Source organism: Heptranchias perlo, chromosome 23, assembly GCF_035084215.1.
Source record: "Heptranchias perlo isolate sHepPer1 chromosome 23, sHepPer1.hap1, whole genome shotgun sequence".
In the NCBI taxonomy this organism is placed as follows: domain Eukaryota; kingdom Metazoa; phylum Chordata; class Chondrichthyes; order Hexanchiformes; family Hexanchidae; genus Heptranchias; species Heptranchias perlo.
The window spans coordinates 37,615,572-37,631,087 of NC_090347.1; the positions used below are offsets into that span (position 1 = coordinate 37,615,572).

General features: G+C 40.1%; 1 protein-coding gene across 1 annotated transcript in view; it reads right to left on the reverse strand.

The window, feature by feature from the left end:
- The window catches only part of dhrs7cb (dehydrogenase/reductase (SDR family) member 7Cb), a 34,843-nt gene extending 21,059 nt beyond the window's left edge, over nt 1-13,784 (reverse strand). Inside the window, exons 1-2 of the mRNA XM_068004345.1 lie at nt 13,440-13,784; nt 4,134-4,291 (exon numbers count right to left, since the gene is read on the reverse strand). Of these exons, the coding sequence (XP_067860446.1) occupies nt 4,134-4,287 (154 nt within the window). The 5' untranslated portion in view covers nt 4,288-4,291; nt 13,440-13,784. The remainder of the gene's footprint in view (nt 1-4,133; nt 4,292-13,439) is intronic.
- Nucleotides 13,785-15,516: the final 1,732 nt, after the last annotated feature.

Consider the following 15,516-nt stretch of genomic DNA (forward strand, 5'->3'; position numbering starts at 1 on the left):
TTGTCTTGTCCAATTCACCATGTAAGAGGGTGTACTTTCAGAGTCTCTGCACCCAGCGCTGACTCTCACTTGATGCCAGCACAGGTTGGAGATTTGGCCATGCAGGTCAGTATGCGCAATTTTTTGATAATTTAAATTAATGCATTTATGATCCATACGAGCAGTAGAATCCAAAACAACCTACTCCAATGTTTCCAGTGCCAATGCTGAAAATCCATTATATAAAAGAAAGAACTTGCATTCATATAGCATCTTTCACGACCTCAGGATGTCCCAAAGTGCTTTACAGCCAATGAAGTACTTTTGAAATATAGTCACTGTTGTAATGTAGCAAACGTGGCAGCCAATTTGTGCACAGCAAGGTTCCACAAACAGCAATGAGATAATGACCAGATCATCTGTTTTTAGTTATTGGTTGAGGGATAAATATTAGCCAGATCACTGGGAGAGCTCCCCTGCTCTTCTTCAAATAGTGCCATTTTACATCCATTGGAGAGGGCAGGCTGAGCCTCGGTTTAACATCTCATCTGAAAGACAGCACCTCCGACAGTGCAGCACTTCCTCAGTACTGTACTGGAGTGTCAGCCTGGATTATGTGTTCAAGTCTCTGGAGTGGGAATAGAACCCACAACCTTCTGACTCAGAGGCGAGAGTGCGACCACTGAGCCAAGGCTGTCTGTAACATATTGTTAGTGTAGTTAATTTCTATCACTGGAAGACGCAACTTCCAAATGCAGAAATCTAGAGTAAGGACCACAGAGGAGATCATGCATGAGTTTTGTTTGCAGATGACTGTGCTCTAGAGGCACAAAATCAGGTGGATCTGCAGCTAATTGCCAATCAGTTTGCCTTTGCAGGAAACAAATGTGACCTTAAGAAAACACAGGTCATGTGTCAGCCAACTCCATGGAAAGCGCTACACCATACCATTGGTGGTACTTAATTAAATATTGTCAACTGGTTCACTTATCTGAGTAGCATGTCTTCAAAGGATGCACTAACATAGATAATAAAGAGCTCTCTTATACTCAAAATGCCAGTTCTGCATTTGGAGTACTGAAATAGAGCGTCTCCAACTTACAAAGCTAAAAGTGTATACAGCTGCTATCATTACTGTCCTTCTACATGGCGTGAGTTCTTCACGTCACTGGCATCAAATTCGGCAGCTCGACAATTTCTACCTCCAATACCCTGGGTCCATCATACACGTTACAAGTAGCACAACAAAATTACCAGCTTGTGAGATCATTGATTCAACCAAGACCAGTGGCATTGAGGTCATACTCATTCAAGTACAACTATTCTGGTCAGCACACATTGGGCCAAATTTTACTGCCTGGCTGTTTAGCATTACCTGGGCAGAGCGTAGGAAGATAAGTCGAGTGGGGAGGTTCGCATACCCATATAGAACCCAGTGGATTCTCCTCCTATTGTAAGGAAAGGGTTAATTAAATTGTCTTGAGGTCTTTATATTAGCTTTAAGCTTTTTAACTGTGACTTTTAGTAATGTTCGGATAGTCTGTGGGAAATAAAAGACTTTTAAGCTGATAAAAATTCAGTTACAAACTTCCTTTGTCCTGGCCCCATAGATCTCTCAGCTGTCCTCCCAGGACAATGCCACATCTGTGCAAGGCAAGTGGTAACATCGCCTGTAGGGGAGCCTTTGTTCATTAATCTCTCTGTGACTGTCTCCAGTTGAATGATTTGATTGACAGTTTAGTCAAAGTAAAGCTAGAACAAAGTTAGGGAGTTATTCTTGTTAAAACTTCAATATTGATAAGGGAGAGCAGCTAATTGAATGAGATAATGCTAGGAAACATGTAGATTTTCACGTAACTGGGTTGAAAAAGAAGGCTTAAAAGAAGGGGTGTTAGGAAAGATAGCTCAGAATTCAAGGAGGCCTAATCAGCAGTGAACCCTTCCCTCAAGCTCGAGAATTGTAACGTGTGAATTCTCCGGTGAACTCACACAGTATCGCTGTAAATATACTCTTAAGTATATGTGTAATTATTATCAAGAACGGTTATCACTGTATGCTTAATACTCTGTGTACACCAACAATAAATGCTTTTGAACGCTATTATTTTGAGGAGTAACTTATAAACTTATATATAAGAACACCCATCCTCTTAATGCTATCAACTTAAATGGAAGTAAAATCTGGCGTGCTCTGTTACTGACGTGCAGTCACTGTTGTTTTATAGGCAAACACAGCAGCCAATTTACACACAGCGAGGTTCCACACAATTAGCAAATGATCTGATGGCCAATTAATGCATTCTTGGTAACGTTGATTGAGAACACGAGGAGAACTCCCTGTTTTCCATCAGATATCCCCCATGGGATCACTTACATCCACCCAAACAACAGACGGTTTAAGGGCCTTCCCTCAGTCTTGCACTAAATTGGCAGCCTAGATCATATGCTCAAGCTCTGGCGAAAACTGCAAAACGATGGAACTGAAGGCACTGTAGTTTGCAGGATTTCAGTCAGTTTAGACCGTCAGAATTCTTTTTTCTTAAGTTAGTTCATGAAAGTGAGGGACGTCAATACTGTGGAATGAACATTTTCACCTTTTTTGTATTTTTCTCCTCCAAATTTCTCCCCCCATCCCCACCCCGAAAATGCTGACTCTTGCTGGGGTACAGTTCTACAGGCGCAGCCACCGTCCAGTACTTCACCCCAATGTCCATTCTTCATGTGCGAGCCTTACAGCTGAGCCTTTTCTTCCCCTCGCCCCGAAGCCCACACACACTCACTGGACAGCAGTTGAAGGGTTATCTAGTTGTGATATAAGGTCATGAGTAAGTTATGTGTAATGTAAAAAAAAAAGGCCAGGTGTGGGGGTTTTATGAGTAAATAGAAGAAAGCCAGTATCGATCAGCATTGGCTATGGGAAGAACACACTGGACTGTGAAGAGAGGCGAAAAGTGTCAGAGATGTACTTGGGAATAAACGTTTGTTGTTTGATCGCATGCCTGAGTGGATTCTAACAGAACCCTAATCTATCAGCCAACATAACTGGAACTCTGCCTGACTTTTTCCCTCTCTAGTCCAGTGGCGCAGAGGTCAATGACAGTGTCTCCACTACAGCACAGACCAAAGGTCTGGGATAAGTCTGTCCCTAACTAGCTTTTCCTTGCTTTCATTCACTGGATAGCAGGAAAGGAGGGAATTGACATTGAATCCCAGCTGTGACAAAATCCCGTGACTGGACAAGAAAGAAGAAAGATAGAAATTGTCTTTGCCATCCTCAGCAGATCCCACAGAGCTTCACGGCCAATGAATTTCTTTTTTTTTTTAAGTGTATTCACTGTTGTTATGTTCATAAACACTGCAGGCAACTTGCACACAGCAAGGTCCCACAAACAGCAAATGAGATAAATTACTAGATAATCTGTTTTGGTGATGTTGGTCGAGGGATAAATGTTGGCCAGAACACTGGGAGAACTTGCTGCTCTTCTCCGAATGTTGCCATGGGATCTTTAAAGTCCACCTTGAGCAGACAGCTTTGCTTTAACATTTCATCTGAAAAACGGCACCTCTGACAATGCAGCACTCTACTAACACAGGCGTGCGTGCTATCAACTGAGCTAAACTGACACAGGCAGACCATAAATGGAGGCCCAGAGATAAATAGAAAGCAGCCTCGATGGCCTCTATCCCAATCTATACATTATTAGCTGTTCTCAGCTGAGAACCAATAATTTCATTGCCGCGGTGTTAAAAGAGGTGAAAAATCCACCAAGAATCCTGGTCCTGATCACTGTTTGGTGACCCATTGGAAAGATCACTCGTGAGGATGCTGGATGATGACAGAGTTGGACTTAATTGTCATGACACATAGCCTGTTGACACTCATTGCCTAAGATCACACATAAGTAATCGTCACTTGGGTAAAGTACCAGAAGGTTGGCAGCACCTTGGCAAGAGTCAACATTTTCAGGAGAGAAAGTTGGAGGAAAAAGTTTCAAAAAGAGATACATTGAAGAGAACCCACAGATGGAGTGGTCTCAGACTGGATTAGGGTTTCATTGCTATATATGGTAGCCTATTATATATGGCGAGCTGGTACAGTCCAAATAAAAGCAGGAACCATTCACAAAAAAAACAAAGAATACTCGATTGCTCACCTTTTCCAAGTCCTGATATAGCATCAGTTATCACGATCACTTTGTTCCGCACAGCTGATTTGGACATCAGTCGCATTATTTTTTTGTAAATGTAAGCAATTCCAGCAATCCCGGCCACCAATAAAGGGAGAATCAATATAGCCAGAGCACCCATCTCTCTGCAATCAGCAAAAACACAGCGATCAGTACCACAAAAGTAGTCATTGGTGCTACAAAAGCACAGTAATCATTACAATAAAAACACAGCGATCATTATTATAAAAACAATGATTAATACCACAAAAACACAGTGATCAGTACTATAAAATCACAGTGGTTAGTACTACAAAACACAGTGATTACTGCCACAAAAAGTAGTAATTGATACTATAAAAACAGTGATCAGTACTATAAAAACACAGTGATTCGTACTATAAAAACAGTGATCAGTACTACAAAATCACAGTGATTAATACCACAAAAACACAATGCTCAGTACTATAAAGTCACAGTGATCAGTACTATAAAAACAGTGATTAGTACTCTAAAAAGTGTTCAGTACTATAAAATTGCAGTGATTAGTACTACAAGAACACAGTGATCAGTACTACAAAAGCACTATAAAAACACAGTGATCAGTACTATAAAATCACAGTGATTAGTACTACAAAAACACAGTGATCAGTATTATAAAAACACGGCAATCAGTGCCACAAAAAGTAATAATTGGTATTACAAATCACAGTGATCAATACTATAAAAACACAGTGATTAGTACTATAAAAACACAGCGATCGGTACTACAAAACAAAGTAATCAGTGTAACTAAAACTTTGATCAGTACTATGAAAACTGATTTTATGACAAAAAATAGTGATCTTTACTTCAAAACATAGTGATAAGTAGTACAAAAAATAGTGATCAGTATCCAAGACATAGAGATCATTGATACAAAATTAGTGATCAGTACAATAAATACCATAGAGATAAGAAGCCAATGTTATTCCTGGAATTTGAAAATAATAAATTTGTCACAGGATTTTTTTAAAATAAAATTCACTGCGTTAATATGGCACACATTGTTATATTTCCTTTAATCTTATATATAGCCTTAAACATTCACTCCCTCCACCACCAGCGCACCGTGGCTACAGTGTGTACCATTTACAGGATGCACTGCAGCAACTCGCCAAGGCTTCTTCGACAGCACTTCCCAAACCCGCGACCTCTACCACTTAGAAGGACAAGGGCAACAGGCACATGGGAACAACACCACCTGCACGTTCCCCTCCCAGTCACACACCATCCTGATTTGGAAATATATCGCCGTTCCTTTATCGTCACTGAGTCAAAATCCTGGAACTCCCTACTTAACAGCACTGTGGGAGAACCTTCACCACACGGACTGCAGCAGTCCAAGAAGACGGCACACCACCACCTTCTCAAGGGCAATTAGGGATGGGCAATAAATTCCGGACTTGCCAGCGACGCCCACATCCCATTAATGAATTTTTTTAAATGTCACAGTTCATCTTGGTCCACAGCTGTAGCCCAAACATTTTCTTTAGTGAACATGAGTTCATGGCACCTGAGAGAAAGATAATTAAATTGTCTTCTACTAAAACTTATTGATACCTGCTGTACTCATTCTTTGCCAGAACCTCGAAACTGTGGAACTCCTTACCTCCCTCAGTCCTCCTTTCCTCTTACATTCTCCCTGCTTTTAAAACCTAAGCTTGACATCATCTAAGCACCATATTGGGATTAATCATGTCTTCTCTCTTGTTTTTTTCACCCTTGGCGGTGTCCTGAATTACAGACATTAGCCTTTTACCTAAATTTCTCAGCTTAAAATAAGTTATGTATTAACTTTCTAACATGTCAGCAAAGACTGACTATAGATTGAAAGTGACTTTACACCTTATGGTCTGGATCAAGGAAATACTCCTGCACAGTGAGTCCTGGAACACCTTGAAAGAAGAAAGAAAGAAAGAACTTGCATTTATATAGCACCTTTCATGACCTCAAGACATCCCAAAGTGCTTTACAGCCAATGAAATACTTTTGAAATGTAGTCACTGTTGTAATGTAGGAAACGCGGCAGCCAATTTGCGCGCAGCAAGATCCCACAAACAGCAATGTGATATTGACCAGATAATCTGTTTTAGCGATGTTAGTTGAGGGATGAATGTTGGTCAGGACACCGGGGAGAACTCCCCTACCCTTCTTTAAAAGAATGCCATGAGATCTTTTACGTCCACCTGAGAGGGCAGACAAGGCTTTGGTTTAACTTCTCATCTGAAAGACGGCACCTCCGACAGTGCAGCACTCCCTAAGTACTGCACTGGAGTGTCAGCTTAGATTTCGTGCTCAAACCTCTGGAGTGAGACTTGAACCCACAACCTTCTGACTCAGAGGCGAGAGGCTAACCACTGAGGCACAGCTGACACTGAGTACTAAAGGAGACATTCAATCCTGGAGTCAACCCAAAACAGAGCTACAAGACTGATCCCTAGCATCAAAAGATTGAGTTCTGAGGAAAGACTGCAGAAACTTGGTCTTTTCCACCTTATGGGAGACCTATAAGTTCATAGTGAAGCAACAAATTTGCACATTCATAGACTCTCACTTCATGTCACATTTCCATTCAGGTGGCAGCATGAGAATGGTCGCTGGAGGGGAAGCAAATGCAGGCACAAAAAAAACAGAGTGGCCCTGTTACAAGAAAAGGCCACCCCGCAGAAACATTTTGATTTTAAAATCAGGCCTTCCTTTCAGTATCCTTTGTTAACAAGTACTGAGCGTCTGGACTGATGTTTAAGCACTCAAGTCAGGGTACGGGGCTTCGGCCCTATTTGAATAAAAGTCAATAACTTTCATTTATATTGCTCCATTAACATAATAAAACATCCCAAGGTGCTTCACACGACCGCAACCAGACAAAAATTAGCACTGAGCCAAAGAAGAAGACATTAAGACTGGTGACCAAAAGCTTGGTCAAAGCGGTAGGTTTTAAGGAGGGTCTTAAAGGAGAAGAGAGATGTGGAGAGGTTTAGGGAGGGAATTCCAGAGCTTAGACAGCTGAATGCACGGCCACCAATGGTGGGGTGAAAGAAGTGGGGAATGCACAAAAGGCCAGAGTTGGAGAGTTGGAGGGCTGGAGGACGTTACAGAGATAGGGAGGGGCGAGGCCATGGATGGATTTGAACACGAGAATGAGAATTTTAAAATCAGGGCGTTGGTGTACTGGGAGCCAATATAGGTCAGTGAGCACAGGGTTGATGGGTGAACAGGATTTGGTGTGATTTTTGGATGAGTTCAAGTTTACGGAGGGTGGAAGATGGAAGGCCGGCAAGAAGAGCATTGGAATAGTTGAGCCTGGAGGTAACAAAAGCATGGATGAGGGTTTCAGCAGCAGATGGGCTGAGGCAGGGCGGAGACGGCCGATATTATGGAGGTGGAAGTAGGCGATCTTGGAGAAGAAATGAGGTTGATGGCCTTAATGAGCCTTACAAGTAGTCATTGCACAGGCTGTTAGCACACTAGGTGATTCCCGGATGCATTGTCCTCCAATGAATGCATTGAGCATGCAGCAAAGCCTAAGGCCAATGCACCCGATAATAAGGAACCCAGCATCTGAAAAGCTGCAGCGTTTCAGGTGCTTTTCACTGTGTTACTGTTCCTAGATCTATTTTGTTCACCACTTCCCTGCTCAGTAATAGACAAACATGAACAGAGACCTGGGAGCAGGTTGTCCGTGTATGTGGCATGTCGTGACTGTAGACTGGGAAAAGAAGAAGATAATAAGTAACTTACAAAATTACAGCTCTATGCCAACAAGAAATATGAAACTTTTTGTGAAAGATCACAAAGTCTTTCACACTCACAGAGAGGAGCCACAGGATGCATGGTTCACTGATAACTCAAGATTGAAGAACCTGTAAATGAATTATATTTAACACCGTGAGTGGCATAAACATGGCATGCCTCGGTTCCACATCATGTATTCTGCTTATACTGCTTGCCCTGGTACATAACTGAAATAATCAAAGTTAAATTTTACCACCGACGCTTAGATTGCCGGCAGGTCCAGAGAAATTCCAAGCCTCCTGAGTTTGCTACTTTCTAAAGTTTTCAACTCTCACACTGTGACATGGAACATACCTTAATATTACAGTAATATTACAGTTTTTCAAATTTCAGAAGTAGATTTATTACTGTAGAAGTAAACTACTGTAACTAAAGTAAGCATTTCAAAAACAAATATCAATTTATGAAGAAAATGTTAACATTTTCCTCCTGCTCACTTCGCATTGTCTTCTTCTCTCTCTTTTCTACTTTTATTTTTTGTATTCGTATCCATAGTGAACTATTCTAGTCACATTTAATACCTAATTATTTTCCCACATTACAAGAGTTACTACACTTCAAAAAGTACTTCATTGGCAGCAAAGCGCTTTAGGCTGTCCTAAGCTCGTGAGAGGCGCTACATAAATGCAAATTCTTTCTGATACCTATTCTAAAAGATAGCTGTGCAGTTATATAGCACCATTGTCCCTCACAAATGTCTCAGAGTGCTTTATACCCAATTAATTATTTTGAAGTGCAATGACATCAGTTATGTAGGCAACATGCAAGTTCCCACGAACAGAAGTGAGAAGAATAACCAGAGAATCTATATTTAGTGGTGTTGATTGAAGGAGGAATATTGGACAGAACACTTGGAGAACTTTGTGTCTTTCTTTAAACAGGCAAATGGGGCTTCAATTTTAACATCCTACCTCTGATAGTGGAGCACACTCTCAGTGCTGCATTGGAGTGTCAGCCTAGATAACATGGTCAAGTGCTGGACTAGAATGTGGGCCCACAACCTTCTGACTGAGAAGCAAGAATGCTACCAATTAAACCAAACACACATTTTTCTACACCTTTTTTTCTTAAAACAAAAATTTAAAAGTGTCTCCATGACTCCTGGATCCTATTGACCATTTGAGATGAAAGCGATATCCAGTAAATTGGCCTCGGCCAGGCAGAGAATCAGCTCCAAAGCCTGTATTATCAGTCAATAAAGGCACTGTAAAAATCAACCTGTTTGCATCAATCAGTCAATCCTTCACCCAAATTTTTCACATCAAACACTCAAGTGCAAATACTAGCCCAAAAAAGTCACATTTGTGGCACCAGTAACACAGTTGAGTCAAATAACATGGCTGTGATGCACTGAGGGTTAAATGAGAACTAAATAGATGCACAGATTGTAGAGTGTTGTGTTATGTCATGTTATTAGAGAGCTTTTTGTACGGTACCAGCTGCTCTCAATTATAAAAGAATAAGGATTTGCATTTAAATAGAACATCATTCAGAATTCACTGAATGTGATGAGTTACTATGCCGTGCAGGGACCGTTGCATGTAGGCAATAAAGGCAGCCATTTTGCATACATCAAGATCCCACAAAAAAATGAACAATTAATCTGTTTCAGTGGTGTTGAAGGATGAAGATTGCTCAGAACACTATAATACCTCCTTGCTCTTCCTTGAATAATGCCATGGGATCTTTAACATCTATTTTAATGGGACCTAAGTTTAACATCTCATCTGATAGACAGCATGTCCAACTATGCAGAACTCCTTTAGTCCTGCAATGTAGTGTCAACCTAGATTACGTTCTGAAGTTCTGAGTGAGGCTCGAACTCACAACCTTCTGTATTAGAGGCAGAATGATACCAACTGAACTAAGCCGAGATTCAAGGAAATTACATTAACTCCATGAAATATCTGTCAAAATGACCTTGCCTACTCACTCCTTTATTACCCTCTTTCTATTAATACCTTCTCTTCATTTAATACCTCTTTTCTTTTCTACTCTCCCTCAATTAATACCCTGTCTCCTATGTTAAGTCCTCTCCATTGTTACTGCACACAATGCTCCTAGAATATAATAACAGGAAAGCAAATAACCGGCTCATGTCAGTGAATTGAGTGTATAATCTCGGCTGACACTTCAATGCAGTACCGAGGGAGTACTGCACTGTCGGAGATGCTGTCTTTCGGACGAAATTCAAACCTCATGATCACGTTAATAGGTATATTCTACAGACCACCTAATAGTGGAAGGGAAGTGGAGGAAGAAATATGTAGGCAAATCTATGAAATGAGTAAAAGGCATAGAATAATAATCATGGGATATTTCAACTACCCCCAAATAAACTGGCAAGAAGGGGTAGGGAAAGGAGAAAAAGGAATGGAGTTTTTACGGTGTATTCTGGACTCCTTTTTTACCCAGTACGTAAGAAGCTCAACAAGAGAGAAATCACGACTGGATCTAGTAATGGGAAATGAACCAGAGTTGATAAGAGAAGTAAGATTTGGGGATCATCTAGGCAATTGCGATCATAACATAATACGGTTTAAAATAATGATTGAGAAAAACATAAGACAAAGACCAAAGTAATAGATTTGAAAAAAAGCTAATTTGAGGGGATGCGAATGGAACTAGGAGAGGTAAACTGGGGAAAAAAATTGACAAAGAGATAGAAAAGCAGTGGGAAATATTTAAAATGGTGATCAATAGAGTTCAGGAAAAATATATTCCTCTAAAAAAAACAAGAACAAACTAGCCAATAATGAAACACCATGGATCAATAATCAGATAAGGGTAAAATTGAAACTAAAAAAAAAGCATACACTAACTACATAGAAAATAAAGGAAAGGATGACAAAGGGGAATACGAAAAGGTTAGAAAAGAAGTCAAAAAAACAATTAGGAGAGCAAAGAGGAACTACAAAACTAAATTATCGCGAAACATCAAAAGAAATAGTAAAGTATTCTACAGACACGAAAATAACAAAAGAATAATCAGGATGGGGATAGGGCCACTAAGGGATGCACAAGATAAACTCACAGGTAATGACAGCAAAATGGCAGAAATATTGAATAGTTACTTTGCCTCAGAATTTACCAGGGAGACTAACGTGGTGGGTGTGACATTAGAAGAAGATATCAAAAAAGATATAAAGACATTTGAGATACAAAGGGGGGAGATAATTGCTAAACTAATCAAGCTTAGGGAGGATAAAACCCCTGGTCCGGATGGATTGTATCCGGGCATATTAAAAGAAGTTAGGGAAGAGATAGCAGAGGCACTATTACATATATGTATAAATTCATTAGAAAAGGGAATAGTGCCAGAGGACTGGCAGACAGCTCATGTTATTCCTATATTTAAAAAAGGAGATAGAACAAGTCCAGGGAACTATAGACCAATTAGCTTAATGTCGGTGGGAAGAAAGATAATGGAATCTTTACTCCAAGTTGTAATAGAAAAACATCTAGAAACCGAAAATATAATAAAGAATAGTCAGTACGGATTTCAAAAGGGAAGGTCATGCTTGACCAACATTATTGAATTCTTTGAAGAAGTGACAGAAAGAGTAGGCAAGGGTAGTGTAGTAGATGTAATATATTTGGATTTTAGAATGGCCTTCGATAAGATATCACATAGTAGACTCATGACTAAGGTCAGAGCATGTGGAGACAGGGAACAAGTAGCAGAATGGATAGCAAGCTGGCTACAAAACAGAAAACAGAGAGTAGGGGTTAAGGGTAGCTACTCAGACTGGCAAAAGATAAGAAGTTGTGTTCCACAGGGATCGATGCTGGGACCATTGTGTTCACAATTTACATTAATGATTTGGGCTCAGGAATCGGAAGTACAATTTCAAAATTTGAGACGACACCAAATTGGTAGTTAACACAAAGGAAGAATGCAACAAAATACAGGACGACATTAATAAACTTGCAGAATGGACTTGTAATTGGCAAATGAATTTCAATATAGATAAATGTGAGGTAGTACATTTTGGTAGGAAGAATAAGAAGGCCTCATACTGTTTGGATAATAAGAGTCTAAATGAGGTAGAGGAGCAGAGAAGCCTGGGATACAGATACAAAAATCACTAAAAATAGCTACGCAGGTTAATAAGACCACAAAAAAAGCAAACCAAAAACTGGGGTTCATTTCTAAAGGGATAGAATAGGAAAGCAGAGAAGTTATGTTAAATTTGTATAGAACCTTGGTTAGACCACACTTGGAATACTGTGCACAATTCTGGTCTCCATATCATGAAAAGAATATAGAGGCATTGAAGAAGGTGCAAAAAAGATTCACAAGGATGGTACAAACTGAGAGGATATATTTATTAGGAAATGCTGAGGCTCTTTTCTCTAGAAAAAGGAAGGCTGAGGGGTGACCTGATAGAGGTCTTTAAGATAATGAAAAGGTTTGATTGGGTAGATGTAGAGAAAATGTTTCCACTTGTGGGGATGTCCAAAACTAGAGGTCATCAATATAAAACAGTCACTAATAAATCCAGTAAGGAATTCAGGAGAAACTTCTTTACCCAAAGACTGCAAAGAATGTGGAACACGCTACCACATGGAGTAGTTGAGACGAATAGCATAGATGCATTTAAAGAGAAGCTAGATAAGCATATGAGGGAGAAAGGAATAGAAGGATACGCTGATAGTGTTAGATGAAGAGGGGTGGGAGGAGGCTCATGTGGAGCATAAGCACCGTCATAGACACGTTGGGTCGAATGGCCTGTTTCTGTGCTGTAGACTCCATGCAACTCTATGTAACTGAGGCCCTGTCTGCCCTCTCAAGTGGATGGAAAAGATCCCATCACACTATTCAAAGAAAAGCAGGGGAGATCTCCCAGTGTCCTAGCCAATATATATCCCTCAATCAACTTCTCTAAAACAGATTATCTGGTTGTTTATCTTGTTGCTGTCTGTGGGACTTTGCTGTGCACAAATTAGCTGCCGATTTTCCCTACATTAAAACATGACTATGCCTCAGAAGTACTTAATTGGCTGGAAAACGCTGTGGGACGTCCTGAGGTCATGAAATGCAAGTTCTTTCTTTATCGTTATGGGCAGATTTCCTCTATGTGGTATGTGCAGCATAAATTTGTTCTTTATCAATGGGTCTCTAACTTTATTACATACAGCTCACAAAGGAAATACCCCCTCTATTCTGCTTCACTGGGAAAAAAGTCTCCAATTGTAATATAAAAGTATGATATCATCTTTTCTTTCAAATAATTTAATCCCTCTGATCTCTATAAAATAAAATAGTTCACAATTTTTCCCCAAACTATGAAGAGAAGATTTTTTTTTTAGAAAGCAGCAAAACAATTTCTAACACTATGTATTCAACAAGTGTTTTTTTAATTGAAATTATTTAAGGTCTGATCAACTCATGCAACAGATTCTCAAATCTACAGGCACATTTTAAAATCACCTTGAATTGAAAGATTCACTTACAGTAATAGCTGGTTCAAAGGTAAAAAGATGGTAATTGACCTTGCGTGTTGTTCCAGAATAAGCTGATGTCCCCAAGTGGGTCAGTTAGAAGCCCTTGTCTATCCACAATCAAAGCCTCACTCTTTTCACCTTCTGGTGAGCTGTGCACCAAAGGGGACCTCAGAAAGTTTTTTAATAGCTAGAAGCTGAGTCAGTTATTTCTACAGTGCTGAGTTGAACCCTCTCCCAAATACCAGCCTTGGTTCTCCCTCTCTGAATGTCATGTGATCCATCTAATGTCATTCTAATAATATACAAGCCAGAAACAGTTACAAGTTGCTTATGAACATGCAAACCTTTGTGCAGTATATCAGCTGCACAAGTGCTTTAACCCAACAACTGTTTATTGGCCAAGATCGCCACAGTACAATAAAATGCCTACAACGATCTGATTCTTCCAATTGATCAGCACTGGCAGTGGAGGTGAAACATTCCCCAAACGGAAGGCAGGGATATATTCCAGTTCAACAGGAAGCACTGGTGCAAACAAGGAAGGGAAGTGAAATGGTCTGATTGAGGATCTATATCAGGTCCATGATGGGGAGGGAGAGGAGTTGGATGGTTCACTCCAAACACCTTTCCATGGGCCACTGAGAATTCTGTTGAAACTTCACTCCCAAATGGAATGCTGCCAAGTTGCTCCAAATCTCCAAGACTGCAGACAATCTCGGAGACTGAGGTCACGGGTTTACTTGTCAATCAGAAAGTTCCCAACGTGTCTTACTTGCTGTACCGTGTGCACCAGCCAACAGTTGCAGTCTCTATTTTTTGGCAAAATAATGCACGGGCTAGAGCGATGTAAGGGCTGAGGTAGCGTCAACTGCACAAGGACACCTACGAAAGGGGAATAATGGAAGGAAAACAAAGTAGAGAAGCAGTATGTATATGATAATTGGTGCTACCAGCTAATATGTAGATGCCTATCTATCAATCTATCTATCTATATGCATTCTCAGATCTGCCATGGTTTTGTCTGTCAGCAACTCTTAAAATCCCAGGGCCAAAATTCTGTAAGTCCTGCTCCACCAGATGTAGAGCACAGCAGGATTCCTGTCTACATTCATCCATCACCAGAGACCCCATCCCAAATCACAGGGATGGGGGTCATTTAAATATTTGGGCTGGGCAGTCCGTGCACAACAGAGGCGCCCGCCCTGGTAGCCGTCAGGAAAGTTAGAGGGGCACTGTGCCACACTGACGGTAGAACTGAGCTGAAGATTTGCTACTGCAAATAAGGTCAGTAATATAATAAAGGCTTAAAAATTATATTTACAAGAAAATTTTTAAATCTATCTATACAATAAGTGCCGCTAAAGACATTTTCTATCAGAGGCCTATGCCTCTCTGCTAAGCCTGAGGCTTGAGTTCATGGCGCTTCCCAGGCCTATGGCTATCTGCTAAAGTAACTTAACAAGGTTGTAGGATGCAGCTCCCAGCATCTAACTGTGCCTACAACTCAAATTTTATTCTGAGTGACGGCAATATTGGACATTCACAGAACATGCCAGGACTTGCTGTTTAAAGCTCACCTCCTCCTCCTCTGATGTAAAATTACTGAAGATAACTTCCCCAAGGAAACCATTTTTAAGAGCAATGAAAGTAACTAGAACTTATTTTTTATATATGTAACATCAAAACAAGGTCAAGCAAGAACTTTTCAACTTTTTCTGAGATAACCTTCTTGAAAAAAAGTACAATGTAGGTTGCTGTATTGAATTGTTTATTTAGAAAATTAATGTTTTTATATGTGTGATGATGAAACCTTGCACTTTGAAATTTGGCCTTTTTTAATGCTTATTTTTTGCACCACCTACATTTCTTTTACTTATGTGGATCTCAAAGAATACTCAAGAACAACCAGCAAACAAAATGGTTAATACAAACAATAGAAATTCTGGAAGGACTATGCCATTATTCAAATTTTGAGGGAGGTTCTGAATAAAAGTCCTGAATTTAAAAGCTGGTTTAAGCAGAACCATTTAGTAACATTAAGTACTGTTGCAGAGGTATTTGGTAAAGAAGCGAATGTGCAAAGTAA